This window comes from Pectinophora gossypiella, chromosome 14 (assembly GCF_024362695.1).
Source record: "Pectinophora gossypiella chromosome 14, ilPecGoss1.1, whole genome shotgun sequence".
In the NCBI taxonomy this organism is placed as follows: Eukaryota; Metazoa; Arthropoda; class Insecta; order Lepidoptera; family Gelechiidae; genus Pectinophora; species Pectinophora gossypiella.
This window is the reverse complement of record NC_065417.1, coordinates 873,160-899,567: the sequence shown is the minus strand read 5'-3', so window position 1 is coordinate 899,567 and position 26,408 is coordinate 873,160. Positions and strand designations below refer to the sequence as shown.

The following is a 26,408-nucleotide window of genomic DNA, read 5'->3' as shown; positions in this document are numbered from 1 at the left end:
ACGAATACTCCACTCTTCTTCTAATTTACATATAGTAACAGCCTATGTCCCTCCGGATCCTAGTGACATTACTACCCGACTAAACCTTATAAAAAATAATATACAACACATTATGGACTGCTTTCCTTCTGATAATGTTATTGTGGTCGGAGACTTTAATTTAACATGGATTACTTGGAATAGCTCGAATACCTATTGTATAAAAAAATCACCTGTCACGTTCTTATCACGCGAATCAAATAGGTTGTACTTACTAGGGTAAATAAAACGGTATATAGAAATAAAACCAAGTTTATTGACATTAAATCCCTAGCAAGTACATAGATCGGATCTCTGGGTCGCAGGTAATTTGATACTGGCTGAGCACCCTTGGTGCAGTAGGAAAACTACCACTTCCCTGTAACTCTTCCCACGACGACACGGGGTACACCGGCGCGCGCAGCAGGGCAGCAGAAACGGTGGGGTAAGTACAGGACCGAAAGTGGATCCAGCGGGTTGTAGAACCCGAAAGGTGAAGCGGTAGAGGTAAGTACAGGACCGGTAGTGGGTCCTGCGGTTGTAGAACTCGAAGGGTGAACCCTGGAACCCGGAATTAGTCATTTCAAGAATTGTCCGAATTCCCCGTCTGACTGCCACATGCCGATTCCTTAGCTTGATTGAAGATGGGAAGTGGATAGCAAGCAAGCTTAGCAATCTAAGATGTGGCTGTCAGCAAATTACACACAATAAAAGTGAATTTAGCAAAATAAATTTAGAAAAAGAACAAAGAACAAGATAAATTTATGGTAGGTAGTTGTTTTTAAAAAACTATCTAACAAAATAGTAAAATTGAATATTTTAAGCTGAATAATTTTAATAGTAACGATATTAAACGTATTTTGTACATTATTATTGTTCCATTTAAGAATTATTTAAACAAGGAAAGTACTTAGGTACAAAGATAACTTTACGTTGGTTAAGTAGAATTAATTCAGAAAAATTGACAATTTAAATGTTGTTTTGAACATAAAAGATTGCTAATTATGATATAAAATAAGCACTAAAGCGTGAAAATACATTTACCCGATGATTATGAAAAATGACAGTCATGCAATGAACAAAGAAAGCATGTACTAGTCTACGTTGATATTTAAACTAATAAAAATAGTAATTGCTACACTTACCCAATTAATGGGGATAACACAATACTATAAATTATTATATCGTAGACAAAATTAGTAAAAAAAAGTACCTATTTAAAAAATATACGAGTAATCGAGGTGTTCTCGCTACAAAGGCAGAAGGATTGTGTCGAACATCCGATCGGAAGAGTAGCGGCTCGGCTGTGGAATGTAGGTACGGCTACCTACGCAATGTGATAATTATTAAAGTCGTACAATATTAACGGAATTATTTTGTAAATAGCTATGTTTTGTTAAATTAATTAGTATAAGTTTATTTATGTAATAATATTTTAGTTTTAAGCAGTAGTTTTTAAGTGTTTTCAATGATAACTTTTTGATAGTTCCTAACAGAAAAACAAGAGCAATTACACTCAGTAGTAAAACGCGGCAGGCGTTACATACCCCCCTTTTTTGGGTAGGATTTTCGCTAAGAAAATCCGCTGACTAAAATGTAAGCTAGTCTGTCCTTCTTACTATTGACCATTCTAAAAATTACGTGGTACACATTCATTTCAACCCTTCCATTCACCCCCCTACTTTCTTTCATCCCTTTCACACACAAACAGTTATCTTATTTCGTTTTAAGTGACTGCGTCCTTTCCAAAAAGAGTACTAGACTTTTAACCGCAGCTTAGTACTCACACGTAATCAATAGGAGATTTAAGGTAACCGTTTTTTTTTTTCTTTTTATAGTATAATTTTCTTATCTTCGGGGTAGGGCCGAAGATAAAATAAATAGAATGTCCTAGGGGTAGGGCCTGGAGATTCAATATTTTTTTTTTGTAAAAAAAAAATTAGAAATACTATATATAAGTAAATATATTTAAGACGGTAGGTAGTTTTAGTAAGTAAGACATTGTTTTAGGCTAGTTTTGGATTTTTTAGTATAGTTTTAGTAAGTGTAGTTTTAGTTTTTTTTTTTTTTTTAAGGTAGTATGTAAGGTATTTTTAGAGAATATTAGAAGATATTAGAAGACGCATGCCATGCTCAAGATTTAAGTTTTTGGCAGGCCTAAGGCGTTTGATGGTATTACACATCAATCTCTTGACTGACTCTTACAGTCTGCTCGAGAATTAGTAAGCAGCTGGGGGATTCTATGTTTTTCTCTCACTTCCATCCCAGCAAGGAAGTTTTGTAAATATAGAAAGTTTTATTTTAGTTAGGTAATTTTTTAGATATAATTATTTAGAATAGTTTGTAAGTTTAATATCCTTGACATGCCATGTACCTCTTCATAAAGGAGTTCATCTTTCTGAAGTGATAAATATTTAATTGGACGAGACATCTCTATTACTTTATGTTTAAATTGTAATTAGTTTAGTTGAATAGTTATTTTTTGAGTAAGTGTTGCAAGTACCTGAAGTCTTAATAACTAAAACACAACAAACGGCAGAAGGAAAATAACAAGAAAACAAATGCTACTATCAAAAGTACACAACAATTAAAACACAGGGATAGACAGAGGTTGGCAGTGCAAAATCAAAGTTTTCCTTCTGTGCGATGTGGTAGGTTCGATTTTGAGTTTTTAATTGTATGCAATCACCTTGAAAGAGAAATAGTAAGGTATTCCCACAAAGCAACCACAGCACACAAAAGTTGCAGTTACAATTCACTTAGAGCTAGACAAAATAATCAGACCAACACCAAAGATGACCAAAAATGCCAAAACCAGCAAAAAGGATACTCAGCTCAGTATTTCCTTAGTTGGGCGCCATTGTCGCGTTCTATCACGCGAATCAAATAGGTTGTACTTACTAGGGTAAATAAAACGGTATATAGAAATAAAACCAAGTTTATTGACATTAAATCCCTAGCAAGTACATAGATCGGATCTCTGGGTCGCAGGTAATTTGATACTGGCTGAGCACCCTTGGTGCAGTAGGAAAACTACCACTTCCCTGTAACTCTTCCCACGACGACACGGGGTACACCGGCGCGCGCAGCAGGGCAGCAGAAACGGTGGGGTAAGTACAGGACCGAAAGTGGATCCAGCGGGTTGTAGAACCCGAAAGGTGAAGCGGTAGAGGTAAGTACAGGACCGGTAGTGGGTCCTGCGGTTGTAGAACTCGAAGGGTGAACCCTGGAACCCGGAATTAGTCATTTCAAGAATTGTCCGAATTCCCCGTCTGACTGCCACATGCCGATTCCTTAGCTTGATTGAAGATGGGAAGTGGATAGCAAGCAAGCTTAGCAATCTAAGATGTGGCTGTCAGCAAATTACACACAATAAAGGTGAATTTAGCAAAATAAATTTAGAAAAAGAACAAAGAACAAGATAAATTTATGGTAGGTAGTTGTTTTTAAAAAACTATCTAACAAAATAGTAAAATTGAATATTTTAAGCTGAATAATTTTAATAGTAACGATATTAAACGTATTTTGTACATTATTATTGTTCCATTTAAGAATTATTTAAACAAGGAAAGTACTTAGGTACAAAGATAACTTTACGTTGGTTAAGTAGAATTAATTTAGAAAAATTGACAATTTAAATGTTGTTTTGAACATAAAAGATTGCTAATTATGATATAAAATAAGCACTAAAGCGTGAAAATACATTTACCCGATGATTATGAAAAATGACAGTCATGCAATGAACAAAGAAAGCATGTACTAGTCTACGTTGATATTTAAACTAATAAAAATAGTAATTGCTACACTTACCCAATTAATGGGGATAACACAATACTATAAATTATTATATCGTAGACAAAATTAGTAAAAAAAAGTACCTATTTAAAAAATATACGAGTAATCGAGGTGTTCTCGCTACAAAGGCAGAAGGATTGTGTCGAACATCCGATCGGAAGAGTAGCGGCTCGGCTGTGGAATGTAGGTACGGCTACCTACGCAATGTGATAATTATTAAAGTCGTACAATATTAACGGAATTATTTTGTAAATAGCTATGTTTTGTTAAATTAATTAGTATAAGTTTATTTATGTAATAATATTTTAGTTTTAAGCAGTAGTTTTTAAGTGTTTTCAATGATAACTTTTTGATAGTTCCTAACAGAAAAACAAGAGCAATTACACTCAGTAGTAAAACGCGGCAGGCGTTACACACCTTCTCAAGAAATAACGGACGCATCTACATCATTTTTGGATGAATTATTTTTCCTAGGTTTAAATCAATACAACTTAATTTGTAACTATAAAGGTAATTTTCTTGATTTATGTTTAAGCAATCTTCCATGCACTTCAGATCGCTGTTCGCAACCGATTATTAAAGAGGATGTTGCACACCCCTCACTAGATATTGATGTTTTGGATTTGCATATCTTTCCCATCTTAGTAAATAATATACCCCGGTACAATTTCTACAAATGCGATTATGACAAGATCAATGATTACTTAAGGACTATTGAATGGGCCGAATTGCTGACACATTGTAACACAGTTGACGATGCTGTAGATATATTTTACAACGAATTACAACGATGTTTCGCTGAGTTTGTTCCTATCTCTAAAATAAATAAAAATAACACATATCCATACTGGTATAGTCAGGCTCTGATAAAGGTTGACCGTGAAAAGGTGAAAATTCATAAGAGGTGGAAAAAATTTGGCAACCCTAGAGATTACGATGAATTCTCCCTTCTGAGAGAGAGACAGCATCGTTTACAACAGCTCTGTTTCAATAAGTTCAGTAGCAACGCAGAAAAATTCATTAAAAAATCCCCGAAATATTTTTGGAAATATGCTAAGTCTAAAAGGGGGGGATCCTCATATCCGAAGAAATTTACTTACAAAAATATTTGCTATACCGATGGTCATAATATCTGCTCAGCATTCAGTAATTTCTTTGAAAACGTTTTTATATCTCCAACTACAGCTGATCAAGCCCACCAATCAACAACTTGCACCTATTCTTGTAACGAAATTTTATCATATATTAATGTCAATGAACAAATCATTTTAAAACTACTTCGTTCTTTAGACAGAAACAAAGGAGCCGGCTGTGACGGAATCCCTCCGATTTTTCTTGCCTCGTGTGCCGATGGTCTTTCATTACCTGTCACTATATTGTTTCGTAGGTCACTTAAGGAGTGTGTTTTTCCCGCTGTTTGGAAGCGGGCCCAAATCGTTCCAGTACATAAGAAGGGATCAAAGTCCATGATAGAAAACTACCGTCCAATTTCAATTTTAAATACAATTAGTAAGCTATTTGAAAAATTAATATATGACCAAATTTACTCCCTCATTGTGAAGGGCATACCTCAAACCCAGCATGGCTTCCTTCGAGGACGCTCCACAACATCAAACCTTGCCTTATTTTCAAACTTTGTGCTTAGTGAAATGGAGGGTGGGGGACAGGTGGACGTGATCTACACGGATTTCGAGAAGGCTTTCGACCGCGTGGACCACAAAATACTTCTTAAAAAACTGGAAAGCCTAGGTATTCACGGAGATCTCTTGCGTTGGGTCCGCTCCTACTTAAGTAACCGCTCCCAAATTGTTGTTCTTGGTGGATACAGATCGGACTTGGTCGCTATTCCTTCTGGAGTTCCTCAGGGATCGCACCTCGGTCCTCTCTTTTACAATGCCTATATTTTTGACATTTACTACGCTATCAAAAACGCCAAGCACTTATTATACGCCGATGATAAGAAAATCTACATGACGACTCGCTGTGTTGCTGACTGTAGGCTATTGCAAGAAGATCTTAATAATTTATTCACTTACTACTCTGAAAACCGAATCTCTGTCAACATTGGCAAATGTCAATGCATTAGTTTTACTCGGAAGATAACACCTTTAAACTTCTCGTACCACTTCAACGGCGTTGTTATTCAGAGGACCGAGGTGGTGCGGGACCTGGGAGTTACCTTCGACACGAAAATGCTCATGTCCACTCACATAGACACAATCACCAATAAAGCCTATCGCAACCTTGGTTTTGTTATCCGCACCTGTCAGCCTTTCTTTTGTCCCATAACTCTTAAAATAGTGTACTACGCATATGTTCGTAGCATATTAGAGTATGCCAGTACTATTTGGTCTCCACAATATCATGTGTATATAAACCGTATTGAAAGCATACAGAAAAGATTCGTTAAACACCTTAACTTCAAATGTAGGAAAATAAACCGTGAAGCCACGTATGATGAGGTTTGTCGGGCACACAGTCTTCTTACACTGGAACAACGTCGCGACGTATTGGATATGGGTCTGCTATTCGACGTTATCCGCGGTCGTCTCGACTGTACTGAACTTCTAGGTAATGTCACTTTTAATACACCGAAGCGTCGGTCTAGGCATACAGCCCTATTTCACGCGCCATTTCATACAACTAATTATGGTAGAAACTCTGTAATGACCAGAGTTTTAAACACCTATAATCAACATTTTAATTCCGAAGGGGACATTGATCCCTTTATTGGATCTAAACAACTATTTATAACTAAAATAAAACGTCATATAAACACAGATGGTCAATAAGTAATTTTTACAATGCAATGCGAAGCAGTGCATCGCGGAACGGTGGAGTGCAGTGTAATGCAATACAAACAGTACAATACAATATGATACAATACAATACAACACACAACAAAACAACACACAACACATAACACACAACACACAACGCACAACACACAACACAACACCATCACAATGCAATACAATTTAATGCAATGCAAAACGATACATTACAATACAATTCCATTGCAACATGACACAAATACACAATATAACAATCACTTCATACGACAGCACTACAATATAATATTTGTTACTTTATTATATTATTATTACATTATTCAGTATTATTATTTATTACTATTTATGTATTATTATTTTTGTATATGTATATGTATGTATATATGTGTGTATATGCATGTCTTCTTATCGGTGTTTCTTTAATCAAACAATTTGCTTTTGTATTCTTATTTTTTATCAATACATATGTTCGCCTCCATCAAATTGTAAACCGAGGATAGTTATAATTGGCTTATAAATTTCATCTTTGTACTGTAACCTTAAAATGTAAAGCTGTTACTATCCCTACGAATAAATAAAAATAAATAAATAAATAAAAAATAATTCAGTCACCCCGTGATCATGGCACTTGCAACAGTGTCGAAATAACGGGAGTCTCATATTTCCCTGATTTAAACGCGGTAAGAACCCGTTATTATGTGTTTTAATTATAAAAAAAAAATAATTGTTTGGAAGTGGAAGACATTTTAGACACGACAACACCGCACCGAAAGGGTTAACACAGAACTCACAGAATAACCCAGTGGAAGTATTGCGTAGTATTTGTGACAGCCCTATTCGGAGACACGCGATCTTGCCATGATCACGTGATCTTGTCTATCAACTCGGATGGACAGCTATTCTGTCTCCAATGTGACCGGGTGTTTCAAACAAAGTTTGGCTTTGCCAGCCACATTCGAGCGCACGAGGGAAGAGACTGAGGTCGCCGTTGTTGTTTGCTGTGTTGTATATTCGGAGAACGCGTGACTTACATCGAAGGGTTATGGATAAAAATCCCGGTTCGGGCTCTAATCCAATGAATTCGACTTTATGAGTTTGAATTCATGTTTGGATCATAGATAATTTATACGGCTTCCAAAATGTGTGCTCGGTTAACGGCAATAGGCCCGCTATGACGTGGGACTTAATCTTTCGAACGCCGGAACGCGGATCTCGACCAGACACAATGTAAAATCTATTGTGTCTGGTATCTCGGCATATGAGAGGTTAAACTTAGGCTGGAGCTGGTGTATAAAACTATAGCTACACGTCCGGGATACTCCTTCGGGGATACAGATTACTTTAACTATTTTGTTGAACATTGTCATACAATACAGGATGAAGGCGTGATGCTATAATATGTAACGCTAACGCTCCCGGCAGTATAAAGGCACGAAACTTATGTAAAAAGAGCTTTATTACCTAGCCTTTAGGCAAATAGGATCAGATCATTTTTTGAAAAAAAAAAAATAAAAAAAATAAAATAAAAAAACTTCAGCCAGTGTCTTGACTATTGAAGATTTTTTACAACAGGAACATTCCCACTTTGCAAACGGTACATCACGGTATGTATTATTGTCTCACCATATGCATCTCGCAAGCGACGCCCTCGTGCCAGTCGTTCCAGAAGACTGGTACGGAGCTGATGCAGAGCGCGACTGACCACGTGGCGCTCATCAGCAGCCGCGTCACCACCTTCGTCATGTACCGGCTGTAGTGCAGAGGGTGCACTATCGCTATATACCTGCAATGTACATACATACATATTGTTAGGCCGAATTATCGATTGATCAGTAAAGTACACAAATGCTATACTGCACACATCATCATCATTAATTTAAGAGCCACGCTCTTGTCGGTGTAGCATTCTCCATTCATGTCTGGCCAAATTCTTTGACTTCCTTATAAGACACGACGTTCGCCTGTTCTTTCGTTTGTTCCACGTAAGCTCATACATAGGAAAACAAATATACTGCTGTAAAATTAATTATTCATTCTCACTGTTTAGATAATGGCTTTGATAGTTCTGGTGTTGTTAATTTTTCACGTCTAAACTGCTGGATTTTAGATGAAAATGACCTAGACAGATCAAAACCTATGGACAAACATCGGATATAGACTTTAAGAGTATTTACCAAGGGCGACCTAAGAGAATTTTCCAGGCAAGGATTCAGTGTCTACCGCGATAACTCGTTCACGTACCTGCGTATCAAGACGCGGGTAATAATACTTTTAAATAACTCAAAAGTTCAAGAAACCACCTGCCCGCCTGTTCATAGAAACAGCATTCGTGCACACCATAGCGTGACTCTCCTAGCTATTTTTACCTTACTTCTTCGATTTACAACTGTTAATACAAATGGTATGATTTAGACTTACCTATCTACGGCTATAGCGATAATGTTGTAAATGGATGCGAGGCACGCGAGGATGATGAGGATGAACCGCATCAAGCAGGACCACTTGATCTTGCCGAAGTCATCATCCAAGTAGAAGACCAGGTGGTATGGCAGGGTCAATCCCACCATGAGGTCTGAGATGGCGAGGTTGAGCACGAACTGGTTGGAGACGAGAGACGACAGCCGGCGGGATAAGGTAACCGCGAGGATGGTGAGAGTATTCCCGCTGATGATGAGCACCATCAGCGCGCCGTCGACAATGCTCCACGCCCAGTAGTTGTAGAGGTCCGGAGGCGCCCCCTCCGCGGTCGCATTCCAGGGGGGGCCCTCGGTCTCGTTCCCCAGAACAACGTCCATACCATCGCTGGCCGTCGCCAGCGCCCCCCACTCGGAAAGGTTCGACGTCGTGGGAATCTTACACCAACATTTTAACTTTTACCCCACTCGTCACTCGCGCGCACTTATCCGTAACTGTCACTTTAGCACTGTACATTTTTGTTCACATGAGCGTTCGTGGATACCTGGAACAAAGAAGACCATTAAGCTTATGGATAATATACATTAATTCATACATAAACTTACGCCTGTATCCCATCGGGATAAGCAGAGACTATGGATTTCCTTCTGGACATACTTCTCTTGCTTCCTCCACGAGCCAGTTCGGAGTAGCCTATGGATATTACTACTTGTAAATGATCGTTGGATGTATGAGTGCTACTTGACATGCCACTAGGCCCTAGTGTATGCAGAGACGCGTGCGTGAATAGCGGGGGTGTATGTTACGAGAATTACTCGTGAATAACCCTCCAAGTACGCCCCAGTTTGCGCCTTTCCAAATCACATTATGAACTTTTTCAAGGGATACCGTTCCTTGCTGCGGCTGCTGAATTATTTATGTCCCAGTATGAGACGAGCTTTGTCAGTCTGCAACGAATCGATCGCCGCTATAAATGTATTATTTCCAGACATCGAAGGCCACTTGTGGATCATAAACTTAGTAAGAATTGTTACGGGTCTTGAGTCCTTGAATTGTTTACGGGCTATTTGTTGTAATTGTGATTGGCAAGTCTGAGGAAGGTGTCTGGTTTGTTTGGTGGTTGTTTGTAAATAACACCGTTTTTCCTGGATCACTGTGAAGTACTTGTCAAGCTGATTTCGTTATACGTCCATATCTATTTCAAATCTAGCGTCAGTACTAAAGCATAACATAATCTCCCACTTATGTTCACAATTGCGCTATCCAGAGGTACATCCAACGCAAGATGAACAAAGTACCCACGCTTAGCCTAAGCTTTCTGTTAGACCAATGTGCTAGATGGTAAGCCGTATATAGCCGTTTATAATGGCCGAGCCAACTATGCCAGTACTCTATACTAGTGCGATACAATTAAAACAAAAATTGTGTGTGTATCGTCGTCATTTAAGGAGGATGTATCAATACTACAGATTTCATATATTCTTAAAGCGACTATGGACCTCAGACATCCAGCTAGAGGCCTTCCAGCCACACAGCTGACGACCCATCTAAATTACAAATGTGCGCGGATCAAAGAGTTAATGAACTCACTAACTTATTAAACAACACTCAGGGGTGACCTTCGCCCTAAGGGATACTCCGTTTCACTTTGTTACCATTTATCTAACTTGAAATCTTCAGGCTCCCCTGGGCAATACAATTTGTCTTTCAGTAGCAGTGTACCTAATTTACTCGATACTTACGATCTCACCGATCGTTTCGTAATGTCTACAAATATATTACACACGGAATATTTATCGCTTGTATTCTAAATGCCCTAAAAGGCATTAGTATGAACTTCTAAATGTATTTCGTAGGCCGAGGGAGCCATAAAATTATGCTCGCTCTATTTATTGTGATTTAAGTGATAGACAGTTAATATAGGTATACTGGATAAATACGAGTAGCACGATGTACGTACGTAAGTACCTACTTACCTCCGCGGTAGTATCGAGTATTATGCCCAAATCTTTATGACGCTATGCGGATGTGTATTGATTAGGTCGCTGCAAAGTTTGTGAGCCTTCATTATCGGGGTCGTTGCCCCCATAATACCAATTTGTATTCATTCAATGACGATGTTTACGTGAACGAGAAATGCACGAATTTATCGGACCGCTGTCTTGTATTTTTGTTGTTAATCATGCGGAAAATTCGATCACCAAGCAAAACAAACATGTCACCCAAATTCGATTAGTTACTCCGTTGATTTTACGCGTGTAAGATACCCGGGGGAATACTAAATTACTGGATCTTATTTTTGGAAAGTAATCTGTACAGCTTAAACAGAGCAATGTAGTTCGTAATCCCTTACTCCCTGAACAGAAACACACGTCTTGTCACGTAGGTCAGCTGGAAGAAATCTCTTTGTTTAGAGATAAGCTTGCCTGTACTATCTGTTTTCTTTGTATGTTTCTTGTGTCTGTTTCATTGTGTACAAATAAATAAATAAATAAATAAACAGACTGATAATTGGGAACAATACGTTGGGGGATCGCTTATCTGGTTGAAAATCGTACTGGTATGTGGTGAAATTGTGAAACGTCAACTGGGGATCATTAGGGTGCATCCACAGTTGTGATAAATGAAACCGCGGCGATTGGTTAGGCCGCTTTGTGCCATCGCGAATGACATGTTTGTGTGCACTCGCCTGCCGCGCCGTGATGTGGCAATTTAATCGCGCGTTGTTGTGGGCATCGTATTAACCATCACCAAATAAAGTTAAGCTGCAATGAAACAAGACCAGGGCTGCTAAGGTTGGTCATGGTCATCCACCTTATAACCCAAACGATAAAAGAAGAATTAAACAAGAAATACCTAATGAATACCTAGAAAAGTACTTTTGGGATTATTTAAATTAGGCTTAGAAAGTATATTATTAATCTACACAAGTGGAATATTTAATAGCTTCGTTAGAAGTTACTTTAGCTTTTGATTTTGTGGCCTACAATACCTGGTTTTCCTCTCAGACCGTACCGCAGGTAGTCTATCAGGGAAACATTTATTCAAATGTAATTTATGACACTGGGCGTATATCGCGCTGTGTAATATAGCTACCTACCAGATTGGATTAGTTTTCACGTTCCATTATTTATGGGCTTCTATAACAGATATAGATTTTAAATAAACATCTATTATAGCATTTATGTACCTCGTGTTACGATTTCTTAGGGTTAGTTTGTTCAAAACAAGCAATTATAATAAATGAGAATAGAATCTTTAAGATTTATAATGATTGTAATAGCAATGTCCAATCTCATCAACATAAATTCTGACGAAACGCCACGGGAATCCGTGGCACGTAAGGGTTATTTGGAACATTATTCACTAAGAAAAATAAAAAGTAAAAATTGCAAAAGCGCACAAATCATGTGATCTAATCAAGAAGAAAGCTATCATTATTGAAATTGCAAGAGTATGGGAAGGTCTCTTCCAAGGTGAATCTGCCTGAGCTGAGTCTAGTAATGTGTGAGTGGCGTGTCTAAACCATATAAATGCAGCAGTGATCGGGGCCTAGTATTCTGGTCACACAGATTGCACAAGGAATGCCCTTTACGGTGCAATCATGAATACAGACCTAATTCTAAGGCAGACGATGTTTGATGCGATGTTACGTTTGAGACATAGTTGCTTAACCACAGACTTTGTGACGAAAATTGCTAAATCAAAAACTAGGTTATAACAAGCAGCTATTTTAGTCTCTTCACGGGAATACGTATAAACTTGTGATAGACAAGACATATAATAACACCGAAAATGTAACAATCCACTCCGATTTAACAGAAAAGCGTCGGCACCTTCAATTTCCTTGAGGATTTTTTTTCTTTCTGTATTCATTGAGATTTCTGCTTGCTCGATATAATATCAGTGTCACGTCCATATGTCGGCATTATGAGGATCGATTATACTTGAATGACGACAAAGGAAGGAGCGGCACAATGGCAAGAGAATACCATTATCGGTCGTAATATACCTGATTTTTAGACTTTACAAATATCCATTAAACGCATGATCGACGTAATTGAAAAAGGAGTTGGATTCAAAGAATAATTAAAAAAAAACATTACTCTTTATTTGGCAATCCAAAACATTGTAATCGATTTGGTTTGGAAGGATGTGGGCTGTCGCAGGTGATGATAGATAAGCACCCACATTGATCTATGCTAGATTTGAGACTCCTCTATTCCAGAATAACCCTTTGGAAACTTTCGGGCAAGTTTTGGAGGATTTTAAGCATACGGGAGTTTTGAGTGTTGGTGTCAATCAAGTCAGTGACGTATAGTGTGTCAGTAATGTCAGGCATTTGGTGGTTGACGGGACATTAGCATGCTCCAGCGAGTTGACTGCGCTAATGTGGAGCGACAGGTCTGCTACGCGCACCACCCCGCGTAACCTCATCGATTTGCACCACATTGAGGAATTGCGTCAATCGAGAAAAAATGTAAATTGGGGTTGGGATAAATTAACGTAATTATAATCGGGATTGTTGAACATTTCATTATCATACATTCGACAATTTCGCATGCTGTTTTCTTGTAATTGTTTTCGGGATTATAAATATAATACATTATATATTTCATAAAATATTACAAATATACTTTATTCAACACAACATACAAAACAAGTTTTACACACATGGACGAAAGATAGAGTACAATCTGGCGGCACTATTGCTAAGCAGCAATTTCTTCCAGGCAACCAATGGCAAGGAATCATATCACAAGATAATGATAGGTGAAGCCTCGATTGAGACCGATTTAAAAGAAATAAGACTAGTACCTAATCAACGGAGATAACAAGTAAACTGAGTTAACAAATACAGATGCACACATAAACTCACGCCTGTAATCCCTTATGGGGTGTGCAGAGCCACAAGTAATCTAAGACAATATGCAGCCACTGTTGATATGAAGTCCTAGGATGGATATTATGAACCTTATACACTATTACTGCTTATCGCCCATAACAATTGACCATCACGTTAGAAAGGAGACAATGCATCTATCGGAACACACATACAGACATTCAACAATGGTTTAGAATTTAAGCAATACAATAGAGAAGCAGAATCGGAACTAAACTAACAACAGAGGTTTGAGCAGAATGCTAAACTAACAAACTTGCTATCCGAGATTCCTACACTGCTGATGTGTATTTAGAACTACTATTCGTATGCACGGTATATATGTACTGGGAAGATTGTAATGTGAACATTACAGGTACAACAACAGCATATCAAATGAGCGGTATGACTACAAAAGAAGTTTCCGGCGCGAATTTAAATTCTGATGTGAAAGCCTATTAGCTTTTAATTAAGTAAATAGCTACAAAGGACAACCACCCTTGTTAGGTATGTGTAATTAGGTAATATCGCACTGGAGGATAATTAGGCCATAGAATAAGGAATAATACTACATATAGAACGGCAAGTCTTCGCTCCCCACCAGTGTCTGAGCTAGGTTTACCTCACCCCCCGTGGAAGTAGTTTAGACTTGAATCGTATGGAGTCATTCGTCACACACACAGATGTGCGTGTACGATAACGTCAATGTGTGGTGTCTGTGTAAAACGAGGTTTTTGGTATGAAGTGTCCGGAGTGTGTCTATACTAAACCAAGAGTCTCAAAATTGTGTACTATCTCATTGGGTCAAAGTCAAACTACAATCTTCTTGTTTTATAGTGTGGATTATGAGGGGGATGACCAACCTCTGCAACCCACCAGGGTTATTATTGAGCCGCCAAAGGCAGCATGACTCATGGCTCATGTAACGCCCACGTGCAAACTGCAATAGTACGAGTAGTATAATGTAAATAATCAAAACCTAGCATTAAGGAACAATGTGATTACACAAGTTTAAAAGTATCCCTGTCATTATAAGTCACGGATCGATTCGTTTGAAGGACAATTCACCACAATGTCGGAATGAAATAATAATTGTAGCACTAACCGTCTGATGTAAGATAACCAACATGTGATCACGTATGCCTTTTGAAGTTATATATTATAACGTTTGTGATGATAGTTTATAGGGGTGAAAGTTAGGGTTGATAGGGGTAGAGGCAAACAACGAGGGCCATTACCACTCAAAGCAAAAAGTTACCACAAGTTATAATAGTTACTAAACTACCCACTGAAATTTATAGCTAAAATGAAAATGCCTACATTTGGCACACCGACATCAAACAAACCATCTAGAATGATAAATGTGAAATGTTAATTTGTCTGCAAATAATAATGTAAGACAGTATTCAACGTGAGGTTCAATTAAAAGAGGAAGTGACGTTTTGAAAGTAGACCTTCAGACTTAGTTATTTTTAACGCTAAAATACTTGAAATCACAAATTACCTCATTTGCAATGTCCGCTCGCTACAAATGGTCATAAGCCCAAATTATAACTTGCATGAAATCATTTTAACTAAATATTTTCTGGTTTCAATAAACATTGAGTTTTATTATAATTACAATTCTTACTCGACACGGAAACGTCATAAAGAAACTTGTAAGTGTAAGAAACTTTGCTAGTTAAATGCAAAGCTTAAGTAGTTGTGGTGGCACAGTCGGTAAACATAACGCAAGGGGAGGGCACTGCACTGTGGCACCTACACGAACACGACTCAGTAATTCCACGGGTTTTACCGTAAGATTTTCACAGGCCTAGCCTGTTGCACTATTAGCCGTCGTCACTAACTCATCAAACAAACGTCACTGGCGCGTGCGTGTACTACTAACTGGTCTATCGAAGGCTCATCATGTCCGCATGTTTACGCAATTCACTAACTCTATGTAATTAGACAGTCACGCACTGCTTGCCTACTCCGCCTGGTGAATGGCCATGTCGCAAACGGTCAATTGTGTTTTTATTCACAAGGTTGCATTTACAAATGATACTTGTTTGTAAATTCACGAAAACTACCCAAAAAGCAATCTTATCTAAATTATGCAAAAACCGTTGACGACCGCTGTTGTCAAGTGGAATAGTATGGATATATTCTTAGCAGTAGAGGCTAGTTTAATATAGATTTTCTCTCTAAAAGCTTAAGGCTTAATTAAGAAATGCCTGGAATCGCCACTCGATTTAATAAGGTCAGAGGTTAATGAGGTCAAGTGTAGTGTGCAAATTCCATCCAGCCATCCAGCTTATTGTTTCGATTGCGTCCTATAAAGAGGCTTGACAGCTCCCTCACTTCCAATTACCCCATGTTGTAATTCTGACACTTTACGATGCACATCGTCACAGGCGTGAGATCACTCTAGTCCAAATCGTATCTTATTGGAGGCGGTTCTCTTGAACTTATCAATTTTAATTGCCTGTGATCTGAGTTAATCTATTTGGGAATTGAGATGATCTTGGGATAATTTGCGTGACTCTTCTGACTGTTGAGTTTATTACGAACTCTTACATAGACATGTGTAAAAGATGTTTGGCTTCTAGTTTTCGACCCGATTTCGAACTTACCGTGCTTTCAATTTGAAGTTTCGAAAAGTTACAATTGCACATTCAGTTCAATGTTTATACGACACACATGCTCGTATCTCTCCTGACTTAGTATATTTATTGCCTGATCGTTTTCGAAAATCCTCTATTTAGTCTTAAGAGTTTCCTCAAGAGCTATTTCGCTTTGGCACTTGAATATAAATTGTGTTTTGGCTGAAACAATTTATTCTTTCTTTAATAGAATACCTAAATCTTGACTTTAGCGTCACGCGACTCACCCATTCGTGTTTATTTGACACTTGTGAAATGATATCGTTGATGCAAAAGACAAGTGTAAACGTATTTCTAAACGAGTACAATAGTAAGATCAAAGAAATTACACAGAGAAGAAATATACCGCACAAATAACCTTTATAAGGCCATAAAACATGTTGATAGATGTCGACGAGCCCTGTACAAAACAATCTAAACACGAGATATATTGGAAGAAGACTCCCCGAGGGAGAAAAGTGGAAATTGTTTTAAGCTTGCCTCTAGAGGGCACGGCGATTCCAGCTTCATTACTAAGGGCACCAAGATATCGGCAACTGATAGAACAAGCGCATTAAATCAAAAAGTTGTTGAGACAATCAAACCCGGAAAACCTCATTCTCTCCGAAACATATTCATGTTTTTGAGCATGTGAACACAGGATTATAAAAGCTTTGCGTTGAAATTGAACACAAAAAGCAATCCGATGTTAATACAGACACGTCCGTTATTTTGATGGAAATGTCAAAAGTCGAAGGTCTACTTTCAATAAAAAAGCCTTTCGTTTTTAGTTTCTGAAAGCAATTTAAATACCAATTACTTGACTTCAGAAGAAATAAAAACAGTTCTTAGTTCAATCAATTTGTAAATTCCGCTTTTTATCCTGAAAGCTTCATTACAATGGTCACGTAAGTCGGCAAGTAGAGTAGCGACGATAAAATGTTATACTAGCATGGAACAGGAACTTCACGAGTTAATTTGACTTACTCCATTCCATCTACGATCAACTAGATGTCGGCAGGCATTTCATCCTTATGTATGTTGTGGATATTCCACCAATCAGCACTAAACGTTTTGCCCCTTCCTTTTTGATACGAAGAGCAAAGGACTGGAACTATCTGCCATCGTCTGTTTTTCCAACTGGTTATAATTTGGCAGTTTTCAAGGCTAGAGTGAATAGGAATTTGCTAGGTAAGCGTGATCCACCCTAGACCTCATCGTCTCTTACTATCAGGTGATATTGTGATCAAACGCGAGTCTATTAAAAAAAAGGATTATAGCAACATTGGTCGGATAATAGAGGTAGCCGTGACGATCTTGTTTCCCTCGACCCTTTGTGCTGCAGCCTTCAGGAAGTCCGTCTTATTGCGACATCGGGGGAGCGACTGTGTACTCGCCCTCGGCGCAAACACTCCGTATTTAGACGCATTTGTCCGCGTATTTATTGTACTAAACTCAATATGCAATAGACAACTGTTTGTTAGGAACCTTATTGGAAGACTCTTATTGTTAGCTGCGGGATTTTCATGTTTGAAACTTGACAGATTAAATTTGTCTCGAGTTACAGCGTTTTAGCGACGCGTGGATTACAGTCGGTGATTGTGTTTGTTATCTTTAAATGAACTCCTGCTTCTTCAAGTTTACTTTCATTATCTTTTATAATTATCTACCAAGGAAAGTATGCTTCAAGATATTTTATACTTTGTACTTTGAATATAATATATATGTTGCTATCGTTACACTTTAATGTTTATTCAACTTCTATGGCATAAAGCGTTATTGGTGTTTTTGTGCTAGTTTTTCAGGGTTGCTTGGTCAGGCTGAATGTTTAGATTAGCACTGCTTGCTGAAGTTGTGTTTGTGTTTGGCCTTTATCGACATCGAATTTTAATTTGTTCTCTTTTATTAAATTGTAACTTATTTATCAAAGCTCGGACTTTTAGAAGTTAAATTATAATTGTTTTTGTCAAAAATTACTGATTCGTAATCCCATCAATGTAAAAATACGGCAATCACAGTGTTTTTGCCAGTATATTGTTATTTGGCAAATGGCGCATCCATTATATTTCTAACCTGATTTCCAAAAAACAGAGCGCTGCTCATTATACGTGTAAGCTTTAATATCAAAACATTCAATCAAATCAAACAAAAGCTTAATAATCCCAAATCTGGCAACGATTCAGTATTATTGCCAATTAAATTAAGTCTTACATTAGTATCCAACGTGTGTGTTCGCTTTACCGAATCTGTTAATATTGATGGAGATTATTAAAATTATGGTTGTGGGCGCAGAAAGAGCAGTAAATTGATTTACTATGTATCAATAGGTGTAAATTACTCTCTCGATGGCAAATAATTAGCGGTTTTGTTCAAACGTAATTAAACTTAGAACAATGTAAATGAAGTAACAATAATGTCTGTTAACGGGTGAATAGAAAGTACTACAATACTCTATTAATATAGAGTAACAATTATTGAACAAACTTTATAAAGGGAGTTATTCATACCAGGAAAATCTGCCGGACAACTTTCCATGTTAATCAGGTTTTGAACATGATTATAAAAGTTTTAATTAAAGGACGTTACTGGCAGCGAATTTGTTCCCATTACGTTTTGAGATTGAGCAGAGCAGTAATTATTTACCTGTTGATACGCTAGATACAAGATAAGACGAAACCGGATTGCGAAATTTAATCTTCGGAGGTAAAGATACAGATAAGTACAGCTTCTTATGATGGTTGGAGTGCAGACGTGTGCTATAAAATTTTGCTCGTGTTTTAAAAATGGTCATATAACAGTGACACAGAAAGCACCGTCTGGAACATGCCGTGCAGACAACAGTTTCCAACTTCGTGAAAGCTTCGTTGTCGTGTGTGAACTCGATCGTGAAACCGACTGCCTGAGACAGTGCACCGCTGCGATGCATTACTGTTCATATCCTCAGTCTACATTTTTATACGTAAGAGGATGGAAGTTAAATGGCTTTTTATGCTTGCCACTTTCAAGTTTTTGCGTTCAACAATTTTCTTGTTGAATGCGAGGAATTCTATATTCAAAATAATGAGTACCACTTTATATGAGTATAAACATACCTGTAGGATTTTGAGTTTTCATAAATAGAATATCTTAATGTTTCCAAATGTTTTATGCGTTTCTTAACGTATTCCCAGATAATATCTCCAAATATACTTACTAAAGTGCCGGCGAAGTAAATTGCTCGCCTGTTTTTTTACAATAACAATATTTTTTACATCTCAGTCAAATTGATTTATAGCCGTATTTCTATTTTCTATATAAGTACAATGAATCTCTGGCACAACATCAGCTGAGCTACACATTTTTTTTGCACATGCTATATCAGTATTTTTTTAGCTTTATGTAAAGGGTTTGTTAACTTTAGTGCTGTGAACTCTGATGGAATGACGCAGGTTGGGCGTGCAATGACTTTCATTAGGCTAAAGCCCAAATTGCCCAATTGTTTCAAATTGTACCTGCACTATACGTATCCATACAAAACGTGAGAATTTATATTTGCCGACTGACCTTGTGCTCGGTATAAAAAGTTTCGTATTATATTTGCCATTTGCGACTTTATCGGACTTCATTCAATAAAGCAAATTACGAGTTTCTCGTTTCTCCGCATAAAGCGGCTACCTAACGATGTTTTTGCTTTCAAAATTAAAGATCTATCTACTTACCTGTAGAAGATTCTTTATTAAATTTTGAATATGGAATACTTTTATATTTCTCTTCTATAAATATGATCTCGTCTGCTTTTTACGAAACTATCAATAAATTATCTAGTTTTCTTTATGTTTTAGTTGGGTTAGTACGTATGTTTTTGTTTTGTAGATTTATTATCTTTAAACCCGTATTCTGGATACGGGACATAAACTTATAGTTGGTTGTTTTAAGCGTATCACTCTTAGGTTAGTCATTACATACACACACTCCTCGACAGGTTCAATGTAATAGGGGATAGCCATTGCCATTAGCCAAAACCTGAAAACTACGTGATATCAATTATCCATTGAAATAATTTGTCTCGGTGCTAATAACTACTACCATTGTAGTATCCGAATTAGTTTCGCTTCAAAACTTTACCATGAATACTAAGGATGCCTTTTCATACTCATCACCATTAGTTTTATTATGATATACTTGTGCGTCTGTGTGTGGGAAATCACAAGAGTCTCCTTCACGCCAATCTCAGACACGCTTTAGCTCATTTGTAGTTCCCATTCTCGCGTACAATTTCCCCACATTTTTCCTTATGGAAATTCTTAGCCATCCCAGTTGATGTCTTCTAATTCTAAATAGTATTCGGCCAGGCTTGTGGTTTTACAATCGTTTACAACACGTGCAACATCGGGAGCTTACCCCACTGAACCTTCTCGTTTATTTATAATGTTCAAGAACTGATCTATTTGGGGATTGATGCCACAGAGTTATTGCTATTGGGAGTGATCGGAATCATTCGGTTATTATGAGCTTTGGTTATTGAACTGAGTTATATTTATCTTCTTTTATAGAATATTGCTTAACTATATTAACTATCCATCAGCAAGATCAGCCAAAGAGATTATTGCATTACACAATAAAATATGTTGTATTGTTTTCGTGAGTAAAAAGTAAGCGTTTCACGAAAACTGCAAAAGAAAGCTAGCGAAATCGTCGATTAGTAAGCTTCGGGAAATAATATTCAGTGAATTACAAATGTGCCTGAAAGCCTTCCAGTTCATAGAGAGATAAAATGAACGTGGATTTAATTACCGGTGTCATTTTGCAAAACGACTCCCTAGAGTGATATTGGTTTAGGCATCGGGGATTGATAATCCTAGATTGAACTCGTAGAATGTTTAGCGCTAAAGATGCATACGAATTCATTTACATTTAAAAAATATATACGTTTAGTTTCGATATATTAACACGTTATTTTTTTACTTAACACTATACTTATAAATATAAATTTATATATTATAAAATATTCGCTTGTCATAACTATTTCCGCGATTTATATAATTTCCGATTCCTTGTTTATGTTTATTCCCAAAATAACAAACTGCTACAATCTGTTGCATTTGCACCGATACGTAATGTCAGAAGGTTTGGCACCCGTTCAAATTCCATGATGGCCGTAAATTGCGTCTCAGAAACATCAACTTCGATACTCAATATTTGTTATTAACTAACATGAACTTAAACCATTAACAATAGCAGTAACTTTAGCCCCGTTGCGTTGAAGCAAGATTGAATTTCAGCTGAAGTTAAACAGCGAGTCGGCTGCACTGGGACATAAATTGGAGTCCAAGTCAAACTAATGTGTCGATTTAAGTTTGCAAGTTTAATGCATGTAACTTGGAGGGTGTGTGACTGGTAAGTGGGTGAGTGAGTAAGTGAGTGAGTGTCGCCATCACGGTGATTACCCGCGGAGATGTGTGCAGTCGGGTGCACTGCGCGTCATTACTCGCGCGACCATCTGCCCCGTAATGCACAAATAAATTCCCCCGCCGCCATTACTGCCGCTTAACCATGCTCCGCCTGGCGAAATAATGACCCATTGCAGAAAAATATTCATCAACCACCACTTCAACTCGGTTTAAAGTTACTCAAATTTTGCGAGCTTCCAGTGCTAACGTCACATAAGCGACCCGTCGATAACAATATGAACGTTGAATATGTCAATTCATTGTATATTTTCCAATGTTTGTGAAAATATTAGGTTTGGCAGCGCTTTCATTTTCCAACATCGCTATTCGATTCCCCATTGCTTTGCAATACAAAAGGTTTTCAGATGAAAGAAACAATACGAGAGTTCCTAAATGTTGAAAGTTTGAAGGTAACTATTGTGTCATCGAAATTGTGGAAAGTGTATTTGGCGTGCCCGTTTAGATCGGATTAGAAAATTCAATATTCCCGAAAATAGAATACCTTAAGATAAAATCCAGACCCAACCGGCAGTTACATAAGTTGGGGGCGGGGACTGGCTCACAGCTTACGTAAGTTCGTCTGGAAGCTCCACGATATGAGAGACTGTCTGCACCGCAACTGGCGGCGGCGGTTCGCTTGCAGCGCGACACTCCGCGACACATTTTGTATTTAACGTTTACAACGCTTAATTGCCCGCGCACGTCTAAACGGTATTAACGGTTAATACGTTTGCAGAGCAAACGGTGCGGGCTTAATGTCCTCCAATTTGCCCAAATGGTGTTTATTTTATTTATTGTTGCCTTGCAATGGGCCCGGCATTTATCGCCGAGATCAGCGACAACAATTCACGACCGCCGTCGTTTTGCAAACGCTACTGAAATAGCCCGTACAAGTATGTGGGTGACAGTGGGAAAGAAGATAGCGCGGCCGTCGATAGATCCGCAAATAAGTACTTAACTAGCGGCGATTCCTCGTGGTGCGAGGGTGCATGGAGATGCGGCGATATTTACCTTGACGATGTCATTGGTGTTGTTTACCCGCCAAAACTAGCAGACATTACTACATTATGGTATTGCACTAGAAAATCCCACGGCACTGAATAATTAATTTCACTTGAAGTTTCGGAAGTTCGGCGTCTATGTTAGGCTGCGGTGCGGTGCGGCACGCGCGCTCTGGTCGGCGCTCGACACGCGACTGCCGCGGCTCGGACGCTGCTTCCAAAATTCCAATTGGAGGTCTTTATGGACATTAGTTGTCTGTATCAGTGGCAAAGGTCATGGTTGGTGGGAAAGAAGTTGATATTCGCGATGTGATTAGCCGTGTCGTAACTGGTCGTTGTCAATTAGCCGAAATGGTTGCTTCAGTAACATTTCCGTCGGTATTACCTTGGCGTGTTCACGGAGAGGCGAGTGAACTTTTAGTGGCTGCTTTCAGTTTCCTGATGTTTGCTTCCATGTGTCCTTAACCCGGCAAAGTGTGGATGTAACGATACAAGGATATGTGGAACACTGGTACTGTGCGCGGTCGTTGCGCGACGCCAGGTAATCAGCTTACTATGAATTTATTTTATGACCTGTATGTAACTTTACCATCTCTATCCAGTTTTATTTTTATTACGTTGCTATCGCGTTTTCGATGCACCATGTAATTTATTATTACACCAACGCAACTACTTTCATATCTATGTTTTATTAATATTCCTAAATCTAATAATAATAGTTATGTTTTAATATTTTATGTTATATATTATGGATACTGTGTTATGAAAGTTGGTAACGGAATGACATAAAGTTAAATGTGGTTGCCATCAGAGGCGACGAAGGGATACCAATACGAAGGAACAAAACCAATGTCTTGTATAATAATTAGGTATATTTTCGTAATAATAATGTGTTTTCTTTTCGATGTTTTGTTCGCTACGATGTCTGATTCTATATCTATGTCGTAGTGTTACGGGTTTGAATCCCGGCTTGACTTACCACTGAATTCGAATTTGGTTTAAATATTTAATATCACGTGGTTTCCTCGATTTGTGTCCGGTTAGGCTCGCCTCCTATCATGAGACTTGAAGTAGGTGTATACGTATAGTATATACCTCTGCCGATCCTTTCAGGGATACAGGCGCGATGCAATGTTATGTGTAATGCTATGTCTGACTTTATCTACCTACTGAGTTGTATGTACAGTATATACTATACAATATGTGCATGTTAGGTATTTTAAAAGGCAACATGCAATATACCATTAGCACAAAATAGTCCAGTCTAGAGAGCTAGATTTACCTAATGAAAATTTCAGCCTTTACGGGCCCTTAGGGGCGTAAATTGCGAGAACAAAGGTTTACAACCAGAGAGCACTAGCTGTGTTGTGTCAGCGCTGTGGAATTACTCAGCACTGACAATTTATGTTTTTGAACAGCTCGGTGAACCGTGGAAAACATTTTTAGGAAACCTAGAAATGCGCTTCGGAGATATGCGACCTAAGCTGTATTGGGCTGGCCTTCCCTTCGCGGGTTGGAAGGTCAGACAGGCAGTCGCTTTTTTAAAAAACCGGACCTTAAATCTTCACGTTTGGCAAACTTGCGAAGGCTATAATATAATTCATATGTAAAAACTAGCCAAGTCGGACCTTCTTATCTTATTTAGCCTATACGATCCCACTGCTGGGCACAGGCCTCCCCTTGATTTTTCCACTCCTCTCGACTTTGCGCGATCTCCGGCCAATCCTTCCGATAAGCGTCGATAAGTCGGACCTTAGGCTACAATATATTATCTTACGTTATTAGAAGAAATTATATTTTACGTCCACCCCATCAACCCTGGTGTCAGGGTTACTATTGAGCCGCCAAAGGCCCCTGACATGACTCATGTAACGACTACTTACTTACATCAGTGAGTAGTAACCGGGACCAACGGCTTAACATGCCTTTCGAAGCACGGGTCATCTTACTTTCAGACAATCAGGTGATCAGCCTGTAATGTCCTGACCAAACTAGGGATCACAAATTATTTTTTGTGATATTTCCCCACCGGGATTCGAATCCGGGACCTCCGGATCATGAGCCTAACGCTCAACCACTGGACCACAGAGGCCGTTAACCACTTAAGCGCCATTTTGAAATGTCACAATCCTGAAATGTTACTTACTGATGTAAGTGCGTTACATGAATCATGTCAGGGGCCTATGGCGGCTCAGTAATAACCCTGACACCAGGGTTGATGGGGTTGTTAATTCACCTCACAATCTACACGATAGAAGAAGAAGATCTGATGTGATTTTTGTACATAGTAACAAGCAATAGACAAAGTAATTTAAAAAAAAATTGTGGTCTAAATTTTTACACGGATTGAAATTAATTGAAATTTATTAATTGAAAGAGGTTTTGTTGAAGAACTCGTCAGTGATTTTTCAAAAAGGCAGTTATGTGGTGTTCACTATAAGACGACGATATGGTTTTTGCTATTTTCAGAAACTGACAAAGGAATTGGCATGTTACTCTCGTGCATTATCTGAAATATTTACGGCCTTTGAATAGAATAATGTAAAAGAACATATTTGAAGGCATTTTTGTAAGATGTTCTCCGATGTTTGGCTTTTGAAAGATTCTGTTTATTTAAGGGTAAACAAACAAGGTTTTCTTAGAAGAAAGAGCAATATTTGTTATTCAATGAGTAGCTAGTCGCTATTTGTGGTAACAAGACAGACAAAGTCCACTTAAACCGAATTGGAGTTAGAACTTAGGACTTCGGCCATGTATTACTCATCAGTTCGCGTTCGGTTGTCGCTGCGATCGCACGCCCGCTCAAGTATACGCCCGTGTTTTTTTACGTCACTCGCAACCAAGTAGGGATGTGCCACGGTGCTATCGACTTAGCTGTCGATAGTTGAGACCTGGCTCACCATGGATAAATATCTAAAAATAACACCTAGTCCTCGTCCTGGGAACAAGGACGACCGCACTGCACCCGATAAAAGGCTGAGGGAAACTACGCCACCGGACAAAAGTAAGAACGCTAAAAAGTTCATCCCCAACCCTAGGGTGGCGAGCCCATCACCGGGGACGCCAATAAGGAATCAGTTCAGTGTACTAACCGTTGACGATGATACCCCTGAACCTTTTCAAAATGCCACCAAAAGGAAGAAAGAAAATAATACTCCACCCATAATAATAGAAATGTCAGATAGTTGGACCCTTCAAAAGATAAAGGACAGTCTAGAAAAATATGCGAAGAACTTCCATATGACATGCAGAGGGCACAAACTAGTCCGCGTCCAGTGTTACTCCACAAAGAGCCATCAGCAAATGAGGGATGGGCTTCTCAAAGAAAACATCGCATTTCATACGTTTACCAGAAGAGACGAAAAGCTTCCGAAGTCCGTAATTAAGGGGCTACCCAGGTTTGCAATCGAAAGCATCCCCGAAGAACTTAATACGCTAGGTTTTCCGGGAGC

At 38.4% G+C, this 26,408-nt stretch overlaps 2 protein-coding genes across 3 annotated transcripts in view; one reads left to right on the top strand and one right to left on the bottom strand.

Moving 5' to 3' along the window:
• The window catches only part of LOC126372509 (histamine H2 receptor), a 28,748-nt gene extending 5,610 nt beyond the window's left edge, over positions 1 to 23,138 (bottom strand). Inside the window, exons 1-3 of one of the 2 annotated variants that reach the window (XM_050018309.1) lie at positions 22,967 to 23,138; positions 9,024 to 9,564; positions 8,229 to 8,388 (exon numbers count right to left, since the gene is read on the bottom strand). In XM_050018309.1, the coding sequence (XP_049874266.1) occupies positions 8,229 to 8,388; positions 9,024 to 9,400 (537 nt within the window). In that variant the 5' untranslated portion in view covers positions 9,401 to 9,564; positions 22,967 to 23,138. Of the gene's footprint in view, positions 1 to 8,228; positions 8,389 to 9,023; positions 9,565 to 22,457; positions 22,621 to 22,966 lie in introns of those variants that run through there. The other variant, XM_050018310.1, reaches the window with a different exon arrangement.
• The window catches only part of LOC126372643 (serine/threonine-protein kinase SMG1), a 208,649-nt gene that overhangs the window by 13,818 nt on the left and 168,423 nt on the right, over positions 1 to 26,408 (top strand). The window lies entirely within an intron of this gene.